The sequence below is a fragment of the Limulus polyphemus genome, unplaced genomic scaffold, assembly GCF_000517525.1.
Source record: "Limulus polyphemus unplaced genomic scaffold, Limulus_polyphemus-2.1.2 Scaffold135, whole genome shotgun sequence".
Lineage (NCBI taxonomy): Eukaryota > Metazoa > Arthropoda > Merostomata > Xiphosura > Limulidae > Limulus > Limulus polyphemus.
The window spans coordinates 447,039-468,118 of NW_013665745.1; the positions used below are offsets into that span (position 1 = coordinate 447,039).

General features: G+C 34.0%; 1 protein-coding gene across 1 annotated transcript in view; it reads right to left on the minus strand.

The window, feature by feature from the left end:
* Nucleotides 1–5,531: 5,531 nt before the first annotated feature.
* The window catches only part of LOC106474017 (band 7 protein AGAP004871-like), a 209,006-nt gene continuing 193,457 nt past the window's right edge, over nucleotides 5,532–21,080 (minus strand). Inside the window, exons 8-10 of the mRNA XM_013934706.2 lie at nucleotides 14,733–14,992; nucleotides 7,905–7,983; nucleotides 5,532–6,753 (exon numbers count right to left, since the gene is read on the minus strand). Of these exons, the coding sequence (XP_013790160.2) occupies nucleotides 6,562–6,753; nucleotides 7,905–7,983; nucleotides 14,733–14,992 (531 nt within the window). The 3' untranslated portion in view covers nucleotides 5,532–6,561. The remainder of the gene's footprint in view (nucleotides 6,754–7,904; nucleotides 7,984–14,732; nucleotides 14,993–21,080) is intronic.

Sequence of the window (21,080 nt, forward strand, 5' to 3'; positions counted from 1 at the left end):
CTAAGAAAAAAGAAAAAAAAGGTCTCATAGATAAATTTACTCTAATCCTGCCTAAATGAATTTTAAGTGCCGCGGCTATTGAGGATTCCCTCTTGTTCGTATAAAGATGAGTTAGTATTAGAATTAAGAATTCAATTAAAATATCCTTGATAAGATAAGTTTTGTAATAAATTAAATATTCCACAGTGCACTCAACTTCCGATTATTAACGTTGATATAGAGAACGTTTGTCTGCCAAATGTTTAAAAGAATTCTCCATATATTGGTAGTATTCTTAAGAACACATGAATTATTGAATAACTTTTTCGTCCCGAATCAAACATATTACCTTTACTGCTAGTCTTAAAGATAAATGTGATGTTTTTAAACTCTCTGGTCAGTGGCACAGCGGCATATCTGCGGACTTAGATCGTTAGAAACCGGGTTTTGATACCCTTGGTGGGCAGAGCACAGATAGCCCTTTGTGTAGTTTTGTGCTTAACTACAAAACAATCAATCAAACCAAAAATACAGAAATTTAAAATTTAGACTAAATGAACATAAATCGGCTACAGAAAATTAACGAATCCGTTTTAGCTGAACATAAGGACAATTCTTATAATAAATGCGAACTGACTGTAAAAAAAAAATCAATAGAAATACTTAAAATTCTAAGTTAACTTTAACATAGATTCTGGTCCAAAGGTTGCAGAAATATATTTTAAGACAAAAATATAAATAGGTGGCTGCAGCTTCTATATTAATTGTTGGGTAAAGAAGTTTCGCATTACGCAAGATATGAAAATGTATATAAACATGGGAACAGTGATTCAATGTTGTCTCTTCCTGATAATGATAGGCCTGTGACTCATTGAAACATCTAGAAGCGTTTAGATAAGGTCTGATACCTTTAATGGAGGGTTTGTTTCAAACATTGTGTTATTTAAGTTTTATTACCAATATTCTATTTATTGTAAGATACTGGTATTCATTCAGTTTCTTATCATTTTGTATATTCATAAACATTAGTTTTTGGCTGTACTATAGGTACTTGGCTATACATCTAAACAGTAATATGTATCGAAGAAATTTAGCTCGGATGTCAGGATCCTCTAAAGCTACAGTGTCGGAGTCATTTAATGGGCTTTCATTGGTTACAAGTTGTTAGGGAGGGTTGTAGAATGTTTTGCTTATAAATGGTTATACCGATATTACATTGCTCAACGAACATTAAATATACGACAGCATTTGAAGCTAACACCTATAAAATGTATACTGTAATATCTATTTATCGTTAACATTATTGGTTAGAATCTTTAATATATCTTGTTTTATTACTTTAATTTTTCATTATTTTAATTTTATTATAGAGATTATGTTGCATTCTTAGCTTAGTATATGGTTTTGGACTAACCTAAATTTCCCTAACCTTCTGAGGTATTATTGGGTTTACGGCCGAATATACCGTTAATAGCGAGAGTAATAATCAACTGATGAAACAGTGCATTCTAATCTACACTAGCCTTGTTTGAACCATAAAAAAATGACGGTTTGAAGTTTGGTGTAACCCCACTCCCAGAGGAACCCCGCATTTCCTTCAGCGAGCTTTCTCCACCAAACTTCCCCTTCATCATAAAACAAAAAACAATCACACATTGAGGAAGTAAGAACAAATTTCAAGTACACTCTAAAAATCAATACGAATGGTGCAAACTTAAATAAAACATGGCTCATAATATGAGTGCTACACACACAAAATAACAACTGGCTTTTATATATATTATATTTTCATCAGCAGAAAAATGTTGTAGCATGCAGTGGCGTAAGTATGCCTGAAGGGCCTGGCAAACTTAAGAACTGCCGACAAGGGGGAGAGACACACAATTTAATTTGTTTGAACTAAAGGAACATTGCACTAATCTGTTAACTTAATGATATTAATCAGCCAGAAACGTAATTACAATTATAGGAAAATAAATGTAGGAGGCCCAATTAATTTTTTTATGCAGGAGGGGGGGGGGGCATCTTCACCAGTTACGCCTCTGGTATCACACCAAAGTTGATGAAGTATACTAGATTTATCTATTTCACGAAGTTGTCTTACTCGAGTGGCTCTGTGGCAAGTGGAAGACGATATTTTACACTTAGCAAAACGTATTTTTATAATTACGATATATTACCTAAAAATTACTGTTTAAATGCCGAAAGAAGTTGAAACACTCAAAACCAGTAGGCTTAAGGTTAGTGATAAAAAAATCCTATCACAGAGTTCACATCTAAAATTAATTTTAAGAGAGAAAAAGATGTTTTATCCAAAAAGTAATAATAAAACTGAAAACTTCACAAAAACCCAATAAAAACATACGAATTATAGACACTAATCTCTACCTTAAATGTTTTTAAAACTTACCAAGAACTTTAAAATGTGTTACGTCGAGCTAAGCATATGCATAAACTAAAACGATCTAAAAAAGTGGAATTTAAGCCAGCCCTCGTGCACGTTCGAAGTATTATATATATATTTTTATATACTTAAGCTAACAATATCAAGTCATAGTTTTGTTGCTAAGCGACACAGACGAACCAAGCGTTGCCAAAAGACATGTGGCTTTTATATATATTAGTCTAGTGGATGTACCTGTTCATCGCACAGGGAAGACATGGGGCCAGAACTTTCTCTAATCATGATGACTTATTAATAAAATTACATATACATATAATCCCAACTGTACTGGCATAAGTAAGAACGTAGTAAAATATGGTTAATTAGTTATACCTTTTACCAGTTATATTTCTAATCTCAATAGGTAACAAATATTTCGTTATTCCTTGAACTTCGCGTGAAGCTGATTGAAGGCTATATGCTCTAGCCATCCCTAATTTAGAAGCGGTAGACTGGAGGGAAGACAGATAGTCAACTTTTGGGCTACTATTTGTTAACGAAAAGTGGGATTAACAGTAACATTATAATGCCCCCACTGCTAAAAAGGGTGAGCATGTTCGGCGATGGGATCAGAACCCGCGACCCGTAAATTAGATCTACAACACCTATTTCAAAATCATTTCAGAACTACACACACACTGTCAACTATTTAATTTTGCTTTTATCTGGAATTTTTGTTCAAGATTATTGAAAAAGTTGTAGCTCTTAGCTTTTCAGTCAAAGTATCATTAAAACATGGTGCAATACCTCGTCTAGTGACATTGGTTACTTTCAATTTACCCAACTTCAACGTATCCATTACTGTACTTAGCTTTACTAAGACTTTCCAATTTGTTTACAACGGAATATGGAAGGTACTTAGCTTTAACAAGGCTTTCCAATTTGTTTACAACGGAATATGGAAGGTACTTAGCTTTAACAAGGCTTTCCAATTTGTTTACAACGGAATACGGAAGGCCATTTTGTACTATGCCAGGATCTGTGTTTTCACTTGAACCACTTTGCCTTCATTACTTTCATATACACCTAGTACAAAATTCAATATGCTTCTTGTTTTAACTCGTTCTTTCAAATATAAATCATATTCTTGAGATGTTTAGTCCTATATGCATGCCTCTTATGTACAGCGGTATTAGGGAAGGCGAAAAAGCAGTCGTATTTGTTCTTGATAGTATTATTATATTTTAAAAACGTCCTCTCCTTCCTTTGTATTTTCCATTTTGCAACTGCACTAAATGATGAGTCTTCGGGGTCAACATAATCAATCTGAAAAATAGTCATTAGTAAATATTCCAGATTTCAGCGTTACACGAAAAACTCAGTCAAACATTTTATCTTAATATTAGTGTTTGAGTTGGCTTTAAAGGACTGCTCTTGTCTGTCTCCAGAATGAAACGACTTTCGACTTCTATGTTGTGACCTTCTTCAGAAGAACACCTGCTATATAAACAGACAGGAGCAGTTTATTAAAGCCAAACTCTGCCATGTCCATATTGCCTAAAATACCTTTGAAAATATATCTAAATACTACTTTATTGTTATTTTTGTTAATTTAACAGTATAAACTTTTCACAGATTTCTGTTACAAAGGAGCAATAGGAGAAGTAAACACACAAAAGAAAAACTTATTAAACATATATAAAAAATAATGTTAGTTAGTATAAGGTATCTAAAGGTATTGTAATTATCCTGGTATCCCATGTCATTACTACTTTTGTTGAAGCTTTATGTGTGACTAACTGCTAGTTAATTTCACAGTCCTTATAATGGTTTAGTACAAGCTAGTTTATTCAAGAATTCCACAGAAACAACCCCTAACTTTTTTACAGGAACCTAACACTGTTAAACTATGACTTGTAAATGTCTAGTTATATACGACTACAATTCACGTTACACAAAATAACTCGCACTTACAATATACTTTGTTAACATTTCTCCAGGAAGATCTCCAAACTCTCTGTATTGTACTTCTACTACTAAACTATACTGAGTATCATCTTACTTTGACTAACAAAACCTATACATACTTTTCACGATTATTATTCCAATACGATATAGCCCTTATAACGTAAAAGTTTAGTAATCAACACTCTCAAATGATAGAACCGGTTCTTAACTTTTTTTTTAACAAACTATAAATTTTCAGTTATGAACCCTCTTCAGGTGCTGGATTAACAGAAACTGTATACGAATTGATAAAATACAAGTGCGTGACGATAATAGAATATAGATGAGAAAGTACTGTCAAAATCATTGTTGGTTAGTAAGGACAGATGTAAGTTATATATTAAAATTGTAAAAAAAGGTTTTAATTATATACAGAAAAGATGTATTATTTTACCCAAATTCAAAATCACGGCAGCAACAAGTAAAAAAAACAAATATATATATAAACATGTATATTTAAAGCATCACCAGGTATGAATCATCGTTTGTTTTCATTTAGGTTTTTGGTTGGTTGGTGGCGCTTTTGCAGCTTTAAGCCTGCTCTTTATAGCGTTAGTTGTCAATAGGTAGTCGGTCTTGCCTTCTTTTAGGTGCTAGTGAAACTTCGTATGGACACAAGCGCGTTGTAACAACAAAATGTAGATGAGAGCGTGTTGTTAAAAACATTTCTTCCAGAGAGGAGGGCTGCTATGGTGTATCAAAAATTCGTAATAACATTGAATATCAAAAGACTAAATTACTGTTTGATTTTTTTTAAAAGATTTTGCAATCTTCGAAATGAAGCTTTTTTATTGTTAAGAAAACTGACTTTATTGTTGTATGCCAAAATATCCATTAATGTATGAAGGCTTGATATTTACAATAAATGTTCATATTACTTTGAAATTTTGTTTTTCTTATACTTAGAATATTGTTTCTGTTATCAAGAATAAAAAATATAAGTTAACAGTTATAAATTTCCATTTCTTTTTTGCAGAAAAAGTTTAGTTCGGTTACTTCCTAAAATTATTCAACTCATAAAATTCAAAGTTGTTTTGTGAAAATGCTACTTTTAATAATCCTTCTATTATGAAGGTCAACAACGGTATCAAACGTTATATCACTAACAATCAAATGAGTTAAGACTTTTGCGGGTTTTGTAAAAATAATAATCACCTCCAAATTGATTTTTTTCTGTCAGAAAGTTTAATTCAGCTATTACTTACAAGAAATATATTTAGTTCATTAAATAAATACCCGAAGTATTAATCAATAGTTATTGTTTTATTTTTTTAAGATAACAAAGTTTTCACCGTAAAATTACTTCTTTACCATAGTGTAATTTGTATATGATTTATATAAAAAAAAACTTCACACACAATAATAACCATATATCGGATGGATTATTAATAATCCTTACAAGAAATAACGTTTTCACCGAAACCCAATATAACCTTTAAACTTGCATTTATTCTCAGAAAGATTAATTAGGTTGTTGGGTGTTTGTTTTTAAAAAGAAACAACAACAACAACAGAAAGATTTGGAAACAATTACGCTGGAAAATTTCAATAAAACAACCACTTTATCAGATTTGTGTAAAACCTACTTTGTTTTTTAAGCCTAACCTTTGTTGTTCTGCGCATTATCATAATTTTTTGCTAGTATTGATTGTTTGAAGACTTTGGTGTGTAATTCACTTAAACAGTTTTTTATTACGGATAAACCAGCTTCATTAGATACATCACATCATCTAAATTACAATGTTTGACAAAATACAACAACAAGATATCAAAAGTACAACATAATTACTCACACTTTTTTTGGTACATGGTTTACGACACAGATAAAAAAATCCAAATATTTATAGCGACTTTCTCAAACCATAGTGATGCGACAAAAAAAAGGAGAAAAAAATATATGTTTAAAGAAAAGGTAAATAAAGAGGCTACATCACGAAGTTATGAGTAAGTATGTACCAGTTTTAGCTAGTTTCCTTGTATATTTGGATTTTCAATAGTGAGTCATTGCCACGATAGGTTGGACAAATCTCCAATGAGCTTTACGAAGCTCCTACTATATGAAATAGTACTTATTGGTGATCAACTTACAGTGTTATGTTGTACTATGAAAAAATACATTTAGAACCGGTAGTGACGAAACATTTGTTTTGAGTGCATGTATAGCTATTTCAATCTGTGTTTTTGTAACGTCTTCAAACGTCTTTCTTCAAAAATCCTCTGAAAAGTTCTAGAGGAATGGGAAAAACAATGGTGGAATTCTTCTCCGTGGCGATGGAGCCCAGAGTCTGAAGATAACGGAGCTGGAGAGCAGATGAGTCAGCAATTACTTCCGAGGCTTCCTTCAATGCTCGTGAGGCCCTCTGCTCTCCTTCTGCTGCGATTACCTTCAAAATACAAAATGTAACAAGTCACATAAAAAGGAAAAAAACAGTCAAAATCCTAGCACTCTCGGCAGGATTACCTGTCTAATTTTTATCCCTGAAAAAGATAACACTTTTGAACCTACGTTTTCTTTTAGTTGTAGTCACTGTACTATAGTGTTTCTCTCTCGTGACAACTATTTAAACAAACAAGCAAAGTACCACGTTTTGATATGTACACATAAAACAAAGTGACTGTAAACACAAAAATCTAATGATAGGCCTAAGCCATTCTTTAAATTTATTTGACTCCAAGTCGCTAAGTGACAACTGCTTAGTACTTTTGCCGTTACATGAAAACTTTATATAAAAAGGATTTATTCAGAAAAACACCTCCTTAACCGTAAAAAAAGCTTTGGGATAAATATTTTAAGTGAATAACAGCATTTTGAGACAAGTGTCAAACATTTCTGGTGCAATAAATAATAGTACTTTGTCCATACAGCATTCGTTGTTCAAAATAAAGGAACTTCATTAACAGTAAACAACACTAAAGTAAGATATCTGAGGAAATTCACTACAAATCTTTCACATTAAGCAGCGAAAAAAAATGTTTATGTAACTAGTAGATCATTCATGTAACGTTTTATTTACGTATAATTTAATTACAATTAAATATAATAACTTATAATTTAATTACAATTAAATATAATAAATTATAATTTAATATAAGCATATTATGTATAAAACTCGAGACAAATAATGAACTGTTTGCATAGTTTTATCAAGTCCTGGGCCTACTGTTTACAGCTGACAACACTCCGTAGACTACAAACATTAAAACAACAAATGAGAGACGAGCCAGTGAATGACAATTTACTTACTAGGAATAATAACGGTGGAAGACTTTCAACAGCTGGATACAACTTAAAATTTACCAGCGATAGTTGAACAGCATGGATTTAATACAATCTTAAAATTGTTCTAAAATGTAGTTTTTGAAATAACTGTTTTAATTGTACGAAAGTCCTGAACTGCAAGGTGAAAAATAAAAATATAAAGTTCTCATCTCGTACGTACGAGACAATAAGTCATACGTACGAGATAAGACCTATATATTTTCACTTTCACCTTGCCGTTCAGGTCTTCCATATAATTCAACTGAAAATTCTTACCTTAGCGCGAGCTTCCCGAGTTGCTTCAGCTTCAGCGGCCATTGCTCTCTGCAGTTGGACAGGTAAACGTACGTCTTTTCTATACAAGTAAAAAAATACATTATCATAGTAAATTACATGCATGGTTTAATTTGAATATTAATAATGTTTTCATTTCAATTTTCACTACTTAAAAGCAAGTTGAAGCACATTATTTCTAACCAGTGACGTAATAATACGGTCTGTTTAACTGTTCTAAGCTAGGATATTTGCTGTAACAAATGGCCATCTTTATAAATAATATTCCGACCAGTAAGTACCGTGTTCATTATATCCCGGCCGGTCTGAAGAGCTCTGGATTGAGCGAAACGCTTCGTCGGAAATAGATATAACAAATATAGTGTGGTAGGATTACTGTTATTATACACTCTTCTAATTCTTGAAAATCCCTAAAAGACTAGGTTAATAAAGTAGTGTTAAAAATATAATAGGCCTAACAGAACGTCTTATGACATGTATAATTGATTATAAATCTACAGACTGGCTCGCCGACAACCAGGCAAAATCCCGGTAAACCGCCCGAGAACTAGAGCAGTGGTGCCTCCTGAAATTTTATAATTTACCGATTTATAACTTCTAAACCCGTGTTCATAAATTAAAACTAGTGTATTTTATCTCTCTCGAATGACAAAATTGATGTAGAACTCTATAATAAACACTGGATACATTAGACCTATAATATACAGCCAGTATTTATACTTTCTTCTTGCAACCCTTGCCACAAGTAAATATAAAACACATTCACTGTTTCTTCAGAAAAGTGTTTTAAATGGCTAAACACATTGCGTTCTGTAAACCACTAGTCTGTTTTTAGAGCTTTGATTATTCAATAAACGGGAATTCTCAGTAACTTTCTACGCAAAGTCTTTGTGTAGATCTGTCCATGCATGGCTGAACACGACTACATGCTGCATAGGCGTACATACAAGTTACAGCATCATACTTTTCTCCTGACTATTACCTCATTATGTTATATTCTGTATAAAACTCGAGACAACTAATGAACTGTTTGCATAGTTTTATCAAGTCCTGGGCCTACTATTTACAACTGACAACACTCTGTAGACTACAAACATTAAAACAACAAATGAGAGACGAGCCAGTGAATGATAAAAGTACAAATATTTTAAAATGACAAAGTTTCAGGAGATTCCAAAGGTCATTTGAAATATTGAATCTGCATTTGCCGTTCAAAGTGACCAGTTGAATAATAATGAAGAATCCTCGGGAAGTGGAGCTTTGAGTAAATGACTATACTAAAGCTTAGTTTTGGTTATATAGATGTCAATTTGATCACATTAATATTTTGTAACAAGAGGGAATTCTCAATAGCCGTGGCACATAGAATTCTTTTAGGCAGGATTAGAGTAAATTAATCTGTGAGACCTTTTTTTTCCCCCTTTTTATTAACTACTAACTGGAGTACCCGTAATCTGGACGGAAAGTTATGTAAATTCATGATTAATGAAAGGTAATCTTAGACATGTAAATTTGCTTCCCTTATATGTAATTGTAATAAACGCAAAAACGCTCATAAAAACTGCAAAACTCAAAACGTAAAACCGCAAATTTGCATGTACCTCTTCATGGACCCAACAAACCTTCATGCAAAACTGAACATTTGTACGTACCCCCGCATGGACCTAATGAACCTCCATACCAATTTTCGTGAAGATCCATCCAAACTCTGCGAAGTAGTTACATGGACATACAACAGTTTGTTTGTTTATAGTTAAGCACAAAGCTACACAAAAGGCTATCTGTACTCTGCCCATCACGGGTATCGAAACCCGGTTTCTAGCATTGTAAGACCGCAGACATGCCGCTGTGCCACTGGGGGCGCATACAACAGACAGTACTATTATATTTATATAGATAATTTTTCTACGCCAGCAACACTAAGCGTGGGGCGCGCGTATACCCAATTATATACAGTGCCTTGCAAAAGTCTTCACCCTCCTGTGCTGGTAATACATTTTAGGCATTTTCTTGTGAAAGACATAACTCGATTGGCCAAAAAGTTTTATTATATTAATCTCAGACTAGTTTCTAAAGATTACAAAGAACAAAAGGTGCATTGTTACCGAATTTAGTGATATATTACATAAAAAGAGTTGACGGAGCTATGAACTAATAGTTTGTACTTGAAGAAAAACCTCAGAGCCATTCTATGAGCCGCTATGCCGCGGCTAATAATAAATTAATAACGCTAGTCTAGTTTTGCTCATATTCATGTTTATTATAGGCCTCCCTGATAAACCAATGTTTTTTTTTTCCCCACGAAAATAAAAAATTGTTAGCTACAAGAATCAGTATCATGCGAAACATGTAGGTCTTGAAGCTGTATAATGATGCACTGTTATAAACTCAACTTACAACTGTTATATTAGGATTAATGAGTTTGTCGTGCCTGGCAAGCTGATATTTGGCGAATCTCGCCAAGAATGATAAGACTGAACAACTTATCTCTAGTTTTGTATTTCAACTGGAAAATTATTATATTATCAATACTTTGCTTATAAATAATCATTCTGCACACAAGTTGACCAGTAGGATGCTTAACAGATCCTCATATAACAAGCTGAATGTCTGGGGTTGATTACCAATGATTGGTCATAATATTCGAAGATTTGAAACCGTCACGCGAGGAAATCAATAAGCACAAAACAGTCTCGTGTTTGTATAATTTATTTTTAGTTTTTTAATACCAATATATTTCATATATGCTCATGTATTATGTACAGTAATATATACTTTCAACAATTAAAATCATATCATGATAAATGTCATTTTAGATATTTTTAAAATAAATGAATTTTTGTGGCGCGCCCGCATTTGATCAGTAGTTCTAAAACACTTTGGACCCTATGCTAAGTGGCACGATGACCTGATAACCAGTCTAGTGGGTCAGTAAAGGTCTGGTTGATAATGACACTGTTATGGCATATTGTATGTCAGTGACGACGGCGAATTTTACTTAACATCGGCAAAGTTTGCTAATGACATTTAGCGAAATTTGCTAAGTACAATAAGTCAGATTACTGTTATAAGAATGATGTGTAAATTATTCCTACATTATAATATCACAAATTTGATTTTTTACAAGATACAAGGACATTATCACAGCTATTAATCTATTTGATAGAGAGAACTATAAAAATCACTTCCCACATTGAACATTTCAAAGGAATCAACGGGTTACACAAACAACTGACCACAAAGAAACTCTTGAAACCACGCGACCCGTTTGTTCGTGCAAAGATGATCATGATACAGCAACAGCTGGCACATACAGAGAAACTGAAACACAGAAGTGAGAAATATGACACAGAGACAGGAGCAGGCGACTCTCGTGAAAGTGAAATCTCTGATGATGTGAACATATTTTCTAAATCATCAAGTGACGACATACACAGAAAATTTTTTGACCGACAACTTGAAAATAATCCATTTGACCTGGATATGTACTACCAAAAAACAGTTCATGGTAAATCAATTAAGAGACAATGGCTCTCTTTTTCAAATCAGCAACAGAACCTTTCTTGCACTACTTGCCTATGTTTTTCAAGTAGTAAAACCAGGTCTTTATTTGTGCGTGGATGCAATGACTGGCCCCATGTTGATCAACGTATAGGAGAGCATGATGGATCTAATGAACACATGCAAATTTGTGAAGTGCATGTGACGAATATGAAAGGTGGAAACATTTTGTCCTATGTACGTGACATGCTGCCTAATAGATGAAAACTTGAAATGCAGGAGAATCATAAAATTGTTGATAGAATTATTGCTGTTATTAGGGTTATTGGAAAGCTTAATCTTCGATTTAGAGGACACAGAGGTGAAGCTGCACACGAGCTGGAGAAAGATAATATATATCACGGTGTTTTCTTGGAACTGATAAATCTTCTGAGTCAGTATGACATGTCACTTTCAAAGAATTTGATCATGGTATCCGCTAACTCCAAGGAACCCAAAATGCTACTGGAAGAGGTGCTTCAGTTACTTTCATCAGTAAAGCAACAGTCAACAAGCTTCTTGTGATAATGAAGAATCCAGAACGTTATATTAGATGGAGTTAGAAATATTGGTATGTGCTCAGTACAGATAGATTCCATACAAGACATCACTACAGCTGATCAGTGTGCTGTAATAGTCCGGTATGCGCTTGGTGGGAAAGCAACTGAAAAGCTACTTGCTCGCATTCCTTTCCACAACCACAGTGGTAGTGGACAAGGATTGCTCGATCAGGTAAGAAGAGTATTTGGAGATTACAACATTGATATCAACACGAGCGTTTTAAACAGTACAGATAGAGCAGCAGCAGCTTGTCATGGGCACTACAGTGGCTTTGAGGTAAAGCTCTCTTCTGTCGTGAATACAGTGGCTTTCAAGTAAAGCTCTCTTCTGTCGTGAATACAGTGGCTTTCAGGTAAAGCTCTCTTCTGTCGTAAATACAGTGGCTTTCAGGTAAAGCTCTCTTCTGTCGTGGATACAAATGTTCATGTGTGATGCTATGCACATGCACTCAACTTAGTTGCGACAGATTAAACAAAGGTAAGTGTTGCAGCAATATAATAATTCAATCTGTTGCAAAAAGCCGCAAATTTCTTCGAAGTTTCTACACGCAAATAGATATCTGAAAAAAGGAAGTTGAGAGCAAATTAGAGGCAGACAAGTTTAAGAGAATTTTACCGATAAGTGAGACACATTGGTCAGGAAAATCAAGTGCAGTATCAACTATGTTCAGGATATCTACAGACCACTCCAAAGCTGTTTTTCCAGATCTGATCAAGTGTCTGGTTATATTGTAGCACTTAAAGTCACATGATGCTGCCACGAAAACTGAGGCTATAGGGACACTGGAGGGCTTTCTGAAGTATGGAACAATTTTGACCACTCATACCTTCATGTCCATATTTCTTCATATCACACCTGTATCAGAATACCTTCAAACAAGAGGATTTGATTTAGTTCAGGCTTGGAGACAAATGCAGTTCAACTGAAAGCACTAAGGTACGACATGCAAAGCATTGTAGCTAGAGCAGACGAATTTGTGAGACAAATGAATGAAATTTTGTGCAACATTGATTGGTCAAATCTGTTAGATGTTGAAGAATGTGATGTAGTTAAGGTGTCAGCTGAATATCCTGTCAAAAAGAAGAAAAAGCGAAAAGTTGAGTCTGATGAAACAAGATCCTCGGAAGGTGATACAATTACATCACCTATGACCACATACAAGATTGATACTTTCAATGTGGTATTTGATCAAGCAATAGGGAGTCTGACGAGACGATTTGCAGACCATGGTCAGCTGTATGCTGACATGCAGTGATTTGATCCAAAGAGTTTTGTCGACATAAAGAAAAAAGGGCCTGCCTGCTGAATCACCGAATGCCATGTCTAGATCTTACAAAAGTAAGGTCTGAACTAGTACATTTTGCAAGCGTGTATCTGAAGCTAAAACAAAGTTTAGAGGACCAGTACATTGCCTTGGAAGAGATGCTGGTTGATGGAGGTGATACCGATGATGCATCTGAGGCTGACCACAGAGTAGAATACGAGGACGTTACTTTATGCAAAACTTTCTAGAGGTGCAAATGGTGTTTAATGTGTGATTTTTAGTTGCTTGAGAACTACATACTACATACAAGAGCATATGACAACTTACATAAAGTGTATCACTTTCTTCGGACACTTTCCATCACTCAAGTGCACTGTGAGAGATGTTTCTCGAAGCTGAAGATAATAAAAACAAAACCGTTGACAGCCGAGCATCTCATAAGCACTGAAACCAGCATTCTAGCTGAGACAACAACAGTTAAAACTTAGACATGCTCAGAAAATCATCTAATGAACTCAAACGATTGCTGGTGTATTGAATTCAGATTTTGTTAATGTACACAAACATTGGGCACTTCATGTATTTTTTAATGTACGTGTTATGCATATATAGAATGAGAACATGCTAATATCTAAAGTACACACGTATTTTCATTTTTATACACATCAGATTTCTGTGAGGAACTATACTTTTACACGAGTTTCGTATACCAGTAAACATGCTAATATCATAAGTGTTTACTATATTAAGTTAAGAGTTAAGGACTGTCTTTAAGATAAACTTATTCTGGAAATAGTTTCATTTCTTCTTTGCGAGTTATGGATTCTTCACTGGTAGTCTGATAATAAGGAAGCCTAATTAACAATGTAATTTGATATACTTCACAAAAATGATCAGGTCACCAGTGGAGTGCCCGTAATAAGCCTTTGCCACTGATTATAATCATGCTTTTTTTCTTTGTTTTGAATTAAGCACAAAGCTACTCAATGGGCTATCTGTGCTCTGCCCACCACGGGTATCGAAACTCGGTTTCTATTGTTGTATATATACACGCTTGATCAGCTTGTGAAAGGCGTTTACTCCATAGTAATATTACTTACTAACATAAGATTCTTCAAAGACCCTCGATCATCCTTTTGGATATTGCATACTTTTTGAACATTTTGAGTGTAAGAGTATCATGAGAGATGGAACATTTGTAACTTTGATCACAAGTTTACAATATTATTTCATCAGTCATACTTCCCTATTTTTCCCCTATACATATATCCAGCAGAAAATGGAAAATTAATTCAAGGTGCAAGTTTTTTTTTTTTAAACTTTATACATTGTTTACACAGTAATAAGTTAAGTCTCAAGAATTATTTCATTATATATATTTTATGAATAATCCTCTAACACATTATATCATGCAATTTACATTGGATTAAAAATCAGAATGTTACATTTCTACGCGTTCCACTTTCACTCCCCAAGGGTCAGTAGCTTCATCCAAACTGGCCTGCATCACGTGGCTAATGCTTTCTCTTTCGGAGAGAATTTCCGAGAGATTTTTGGTTCCCAGAACATTCCTGAGAGTGGTTGCTGCTAGGAGACGTGTTGAGTGGCCATAATCTTCCACGTTGGAGATGGCAATGGTAGCATTACTGATCCGGTAGTAAACCACGGCGTCGACGGCCACAGTTACGGAGTCTCTGGACAGAATCTAGAAAGGATCACTTGTATAGTAGCTTTCGTAAGGAGAACAAGCATGCACATTTTTATCATGTAATATACGTTATCATAGGCGCCAACTTTTCCAAATGATTGTGGGTGATGGGTGCACAGTAAAAACAACAAACGTTGTAGTTTGTTTTGAATTTCGCGCCAAGCTACACAAGAGATATATTCGCTAATCGTTCATAATTTAGCAGTGACAAACCAGAGGGAAGGCAGCTAGTCACCACCACCCACCGCCAACTCTTGGGCTACTCTTTTGAAAACTAATAGTGGGATTTACCGTCACATTATAACGCCCCCACGGCTAAAAGAGGGAGCATGTTTGGCGGGACGGGGATTCGAACCCGCAAATTACGAGTCGAGCGCCCTAACCACCTGGCCATCCTAGGCTAACAATAAAGAATAAACATTATTTACCTTCATCCTTGTGTAATAGTAAAGGTGTCCATTAATTACCTTCATCCCTGTGTCATGGTAAACAGTGTACAATACTTACCTTCATCCCTGTGTCATGGTAAAAGTGTCGATTATTTACCTTCATCCTTGTGTAATGGTAAAAGTGTACATTATTTACCTTCATACTTGTATCATGGTAAAAGTGTCCATTATTTACCTTCATCCTTGTGTAATGGTAAAGTTGTCCATTATTTACCTTCATCCTTGTGTCGTGGTAAAAGTGTACAATGCTTACCTTCATCCTTGTGTCGTGGTAAAAGTGTACAATGCTTACCTGCATCCTTGTGTCGTGGTAAAAGTGTCCATTATTTACGTTCATCCTTGTGTAATGGTAAAGGTGTACATTATTTACCTGCATCATTGTGTCGTGGTAAAAGTGTACATTATTTACCTTCATCCTTTTGTCATGGTAAACAGTGTACAATACTTACCTTCATCCTTGTGTCGTGGTAAGTGTACATTATTTACCTTCATCCTTGTGTCATGGTAAAAGTGTACATTATTTACCTTCATCTACTAACGAAGTCATTTACAAGTGCTTCAAAGATCACTGAATCTGATTCTCTATGAATATATAGCATAGCAACGTTATTTTTCATTAAATTGGTCTGCACAGTGTTCGTCAGCCTTTCATCAATATATTTTTGTGTGCGCTAAAGCCCCAGCTTTCGCGTAGCTGGCGCTTATGTACGTACCTACAGAGTAACAAGTTTGGTTGGACGGGGATTCGAACCTGCGACCCTCAGATTGCGAGTCGAGCACCCTAACCACCTGGCCATGTTTAGCATAAAGACAACTGGTGATCTTTTTTTTACGGAATCAGTAAATTTTGTTTGAAGCATTATACTATTCCTAATTATTATTATTATTATTACTACTACTCGTTTTTCCATATAAAATGGGACATACAAACTTATAATTAGTCACTGTATAAAGATAGTTTATCAAATAGATTAGTATTGCTTGAATGCACATTTATTAGAATTGTTTTACGACGATGTTGATTAGTTTGGGAATGGATTTTTATTTTAAGTTCTTAGAAGAACATACTTTACATATATATTATTCCTTGTCAAATCTCCCGTTTCATCGCGAGAAAAAAGCTATATGCCTAATTATTAATTTATTCTGTATTATCTGGGAGAGGTAATATGCGAACCAAAAATAGTGATTGATTGAGATGGCATGACAAACCAGGGACCTGTTATGAATTTGCGTGACATAGAATTGCAAGTACCGAATTTTTTTCTATTACTAAACATCGTACAATAATCAATTCAATTGAATTTGTTCTTCCAACTAATATTTTTGCTATGAACGTCGGAGAAAAAAAGCTCCTGCATTGATCTGACTTTGATCGCAATACACAATCCGAGTATGAAAACGTGTTATATTCTGAAAATGTTAAACAACGAGTGAAATCTAAACGTAGAATTGCTTAACAATAGCTCTTTTTTGTTCAGTTGTCTGAACAAAGAAATGTTCTGTCTAGTTTCACATTTAATGTAAAAACGTAATCAGAGCTATAAGCGTTTGTAAATTAGAGTTAATCGCAGTATAGATTTTTTTTTTCTAAAGTATGTCATATTCACTTAAAACAGTCACTTTTTGGAATTCCGGATCTCGCCACTCGCCTAAAATTTATAAACCTATTACACCTTTACAGTCATAGTGCATTAACCACGGATATCTCGTGGTGGTGGTTAATGAAAAATTTCACGTGGCTTTTAATAGTCACTTGCATAGCTCTCGGTTCTTATTATATAAACTGAAGTGTAGCCACTTATCATTCAACCAAAGATCTTTATATGTTCCCTTTTGACTTAAGTTGATTTTATTCTTACACACTTTTTGAGGAAGGTTTTAAGGCTTTCGCTGAATTGATATTTTAAGTTCCAACAGAGTAACGACTTTTGTTGTTTTCTATTATTGGTGAGGAATTGAATCGCTGACGTCATTTCACTTGTTTTCATTCATACTGGTGCCCTAGGTCCCCCCCCCCCCAAATAAAAATACAGGCCATATTTGATTATACAATATATATATAATATTGCCTGCTAAAATGCAAGCTCGCGGACAAAGGAAACTATTTAAAATATCAACGACAATTACATTTGAAAAGTCGTGTTCGTCACTTATACTATTATAATTTTTTAAATATAAGTTCAATATTCAAATTGTATAGGTCTGAATGTAAGAAAAGATGTCGATATTTTTGTTTAGTTTTGTGCAAAACTTTCTTACTAATCTATTTAGTGTAAGGGATTTTTCAACAAAAAACGAAATTATATAAATAAAATGACCCGTCAAAACCAAAACTACAGTTAGGGTGCACATAGGAAAAAATTAGGGAAAGAGCTGAAGCGATATTTCATTAAGTGTAGTACCATTTTAGTTTGTCCATACAAACGACCCATTGTCAGTTCCCAGTGAGTGTGTTTCGCGGACTGGTGTCTTGTTGATCTGTCGCATATAAATGTACGTGTTTCCCTTGCAAATTCCACAATCATTATTATCAATTTGTTTGAATCTTTTTTTGACATTTTATTGTTTAAGTATTTACACTTTGTTTGCAGTGTTATTACGTTGTTCCTAGTGTGTGTAGGGCTGGACAGCTTCTTATACTGAATATATGTAGCATTACATTTTGATTTTTGGAAGCCCTATAAATTTTCTTTTGTAAAGGCATATTCCAAAAACAAATAATAGCAATCTAATGGCTATGTGCACGTCAAATGAACAAGTTTTTATGTAATTTAAAAAGTTCTAATCTGAAATAATCGGATCAGTGTTTAAAATCTTACAAGGGGGTGGTAAGTTAGTAAGGGATGAGACTGAATATTCATAGGGGGCCCCCACGGAACCTCATCAAAGTTAGTCTGGGAGACTATGGAATCAAAGCTTTGATCTTAGATCTTTGACTAGAAGAATCATAGACGTTATCCATAGAAGTTATCTTATTAACGGGTAGAGGAGTATTTATCTGGTAAGACTGCCTTTAGATAAAGATTAATTACATCTTTGGTAGAGAAATATCCAACAGTTGTTTAATTTATTTTATATATAGACATACAGAGAAAAACAATTCAGCCATAGTCGTATTTGTTGTCTGTTTTAAGCGCAAAGCTACACAATGGGCACATCTGCGATATACAGTCGTATTCATAGTGCATCAAAGCCCTTCTTTTACTGTTAGAATATGGCTAATCATGGTTAGTATTTTCGGTTTGTGTTGAATTTCGCGCAAAGCTACACGAGGACTATCTGCACTAGTCGTCCCTAATGTGACAGTGAAAGACTAGAGGGAAGGCAGCTAACTCTTGGGTAACTCTTTTACCAATAAATAGTGGAATTGACCGTCACATTATAACACCCCCACGGCTGAAAGGGCGAGCATGTTTGGTGGGCCACCGTGGTAAGTAATTAATATCCTTTTCAAAAATTAGAAGTGTATAACAATAGCATAGTGGAATTGAAATACTATTATTATACACTGTTCTAACTCTTGAAAATCCCCAAAGGGACTAGATTAAAAGAGTAGTGTTACAAAATATAATAGCTTAACATAATGTCAAATGACAAATATAATTCATTAACAGCTCAGTCAATTGGTTTATGTTAGGTATACAAGACTGTTCAGTTTAAGAATTATTATTTAGTTTATTTAGTAATCTAATATTTAATATTTATTTAGTTTTCATAACAAGAGGGTTAAAAGTTAATTATTTTAAAAGCAATAGTTTCGTTAAGTAACTCTGTACGAGTCGTATGTTGTGTACGGAATGTAATTGTTCTTCTAGGCTTTTGTAATATTGTTGCCATCTTATTCGAAGCTTCTAAGTTTTCTCGTTAGGTGTTATAATGTTGTTACTAGAGGGCTAGATATTTCTAGGTTTTCTGTCCTGTGTTATAAATATGTGCAGATACGTAGAGGAAGTAAGTTAGTGAAAGTAAAAGTGAAAAAAAGAGAGGTTAGACTGCGTGATTGTGCGTTTAGCCATAAAGAGCATATCAAAGTGAATATCACAGTCAACTATTTAAAGCTCTAGATACAACTGTGATAACTCAAGGGGTAACGTAAGCGAATTATCACAGTATTGTATTGTAATAACAGAGGAGGGAAGAAATAATTCGTCGTATCAATTGGGTTCTAAAGTAATTGAACCAGCCTGTGTGGACTTTTAACGAAAAAGAGAATTATTTAAAGCTCTAGATTCAACTGTGGTATTTAATAGTGTAACGAATTTTTGTAAATACGTTTGACTTGTTTTTAATATATAATTTTAAAACAAGTGGATTTTGTGCTCTCCGTTTAGCGTTGAAATCGCAGACACCTACTGTAAAGAATCCCGGCTCTATACAATCTTCACAGTTTACTCGTATATCTCGTGGCATTTGATTAATAAAAGTGATACACCTTTTAAACCACAGTTATTTATTAATACAAAACAAAGATATTTTGCTATATGTTTTGACAAAATATCCTTGTTTTGCGATAATAAGTAATTGTGGATTAAAAGGTGTATCACTTTTATCAAGCAACGTTGAAATTATCCACCTTCTGTTTGGAATATTTCTTAATCATTGTTGATATTTTTCATATTAGTCTTGCACAGGTTTATCGACGAAGAGCATTGTCCCCCGAAATAAAGGTCATTATGGTCAACCTATCGAAAATATATATTGTAAAACCTAGTCTGTTAACATTTGGAAATTATCTTTGTATTGATATCAGGGATAACGAAATAATATATGATGAATATTAAGAAATATGTACACTTAACATCTTATTCATCCGCAAGATGAATACATCCCTGGATATAGGGTAATATTATGAAAACAAAGGGTTTGTTGCACTTTATCAATACATTGGGTATCGTGGCAGACGTACCAGCGGCATATTTGCACATCCATGTTATAGGCCTTTTCAAGGAAAAATATTCATACAGCGATCGTTAAACGATGTACACTGTCGAATTAAATGTGTCAGGTTAAAATACAAAGTAAAACATGACACTTTTGTCACTTTTTAAAACACTTCTTGCTTTAAGATATCTAATATGCTTTTGGTTTCAGATATTCGAAAGGTTTCAGTATAAACTATTTCATGTCTCAAGTCTAAACGTCAATGTCCAGCTAAGACTTAATTAAACACTTCACGTTCATAGTACCTTTTCTGCAAAATACGATTCTTTTTTTTTATTCCCGCAAACCTGAAATCAACTGAGGTATAGAATTTATGTCTATCATTATAACACACACAAACCCTCGTTTCCATTTAGGATTCATCATTGCGTTTTGACACAGCAAGGACAAAATGTCGCTTGTCTTTTAAATATGCTGCAGGTTGCAATAAAACACACAAGGTAAAGCAATTGATATTATAATACATGTACTAGCAGAAACCCGCAAAACATTTCCGGCCAAATTAGTATCTTTATCGTAACAGTACTTCTTTAAATATAATATTTTTAGCACAATACAAACGAAATGTAAATTCACTTGTATATAGGCCGTACTTTATAAAACTTTAACTTATGTTAGGCCTAAGTTCGATAAAGAGATAAATTAACACTGTAACCTGTGTACGTTTTTTTAGTTTAGTTAGGACTAAATTT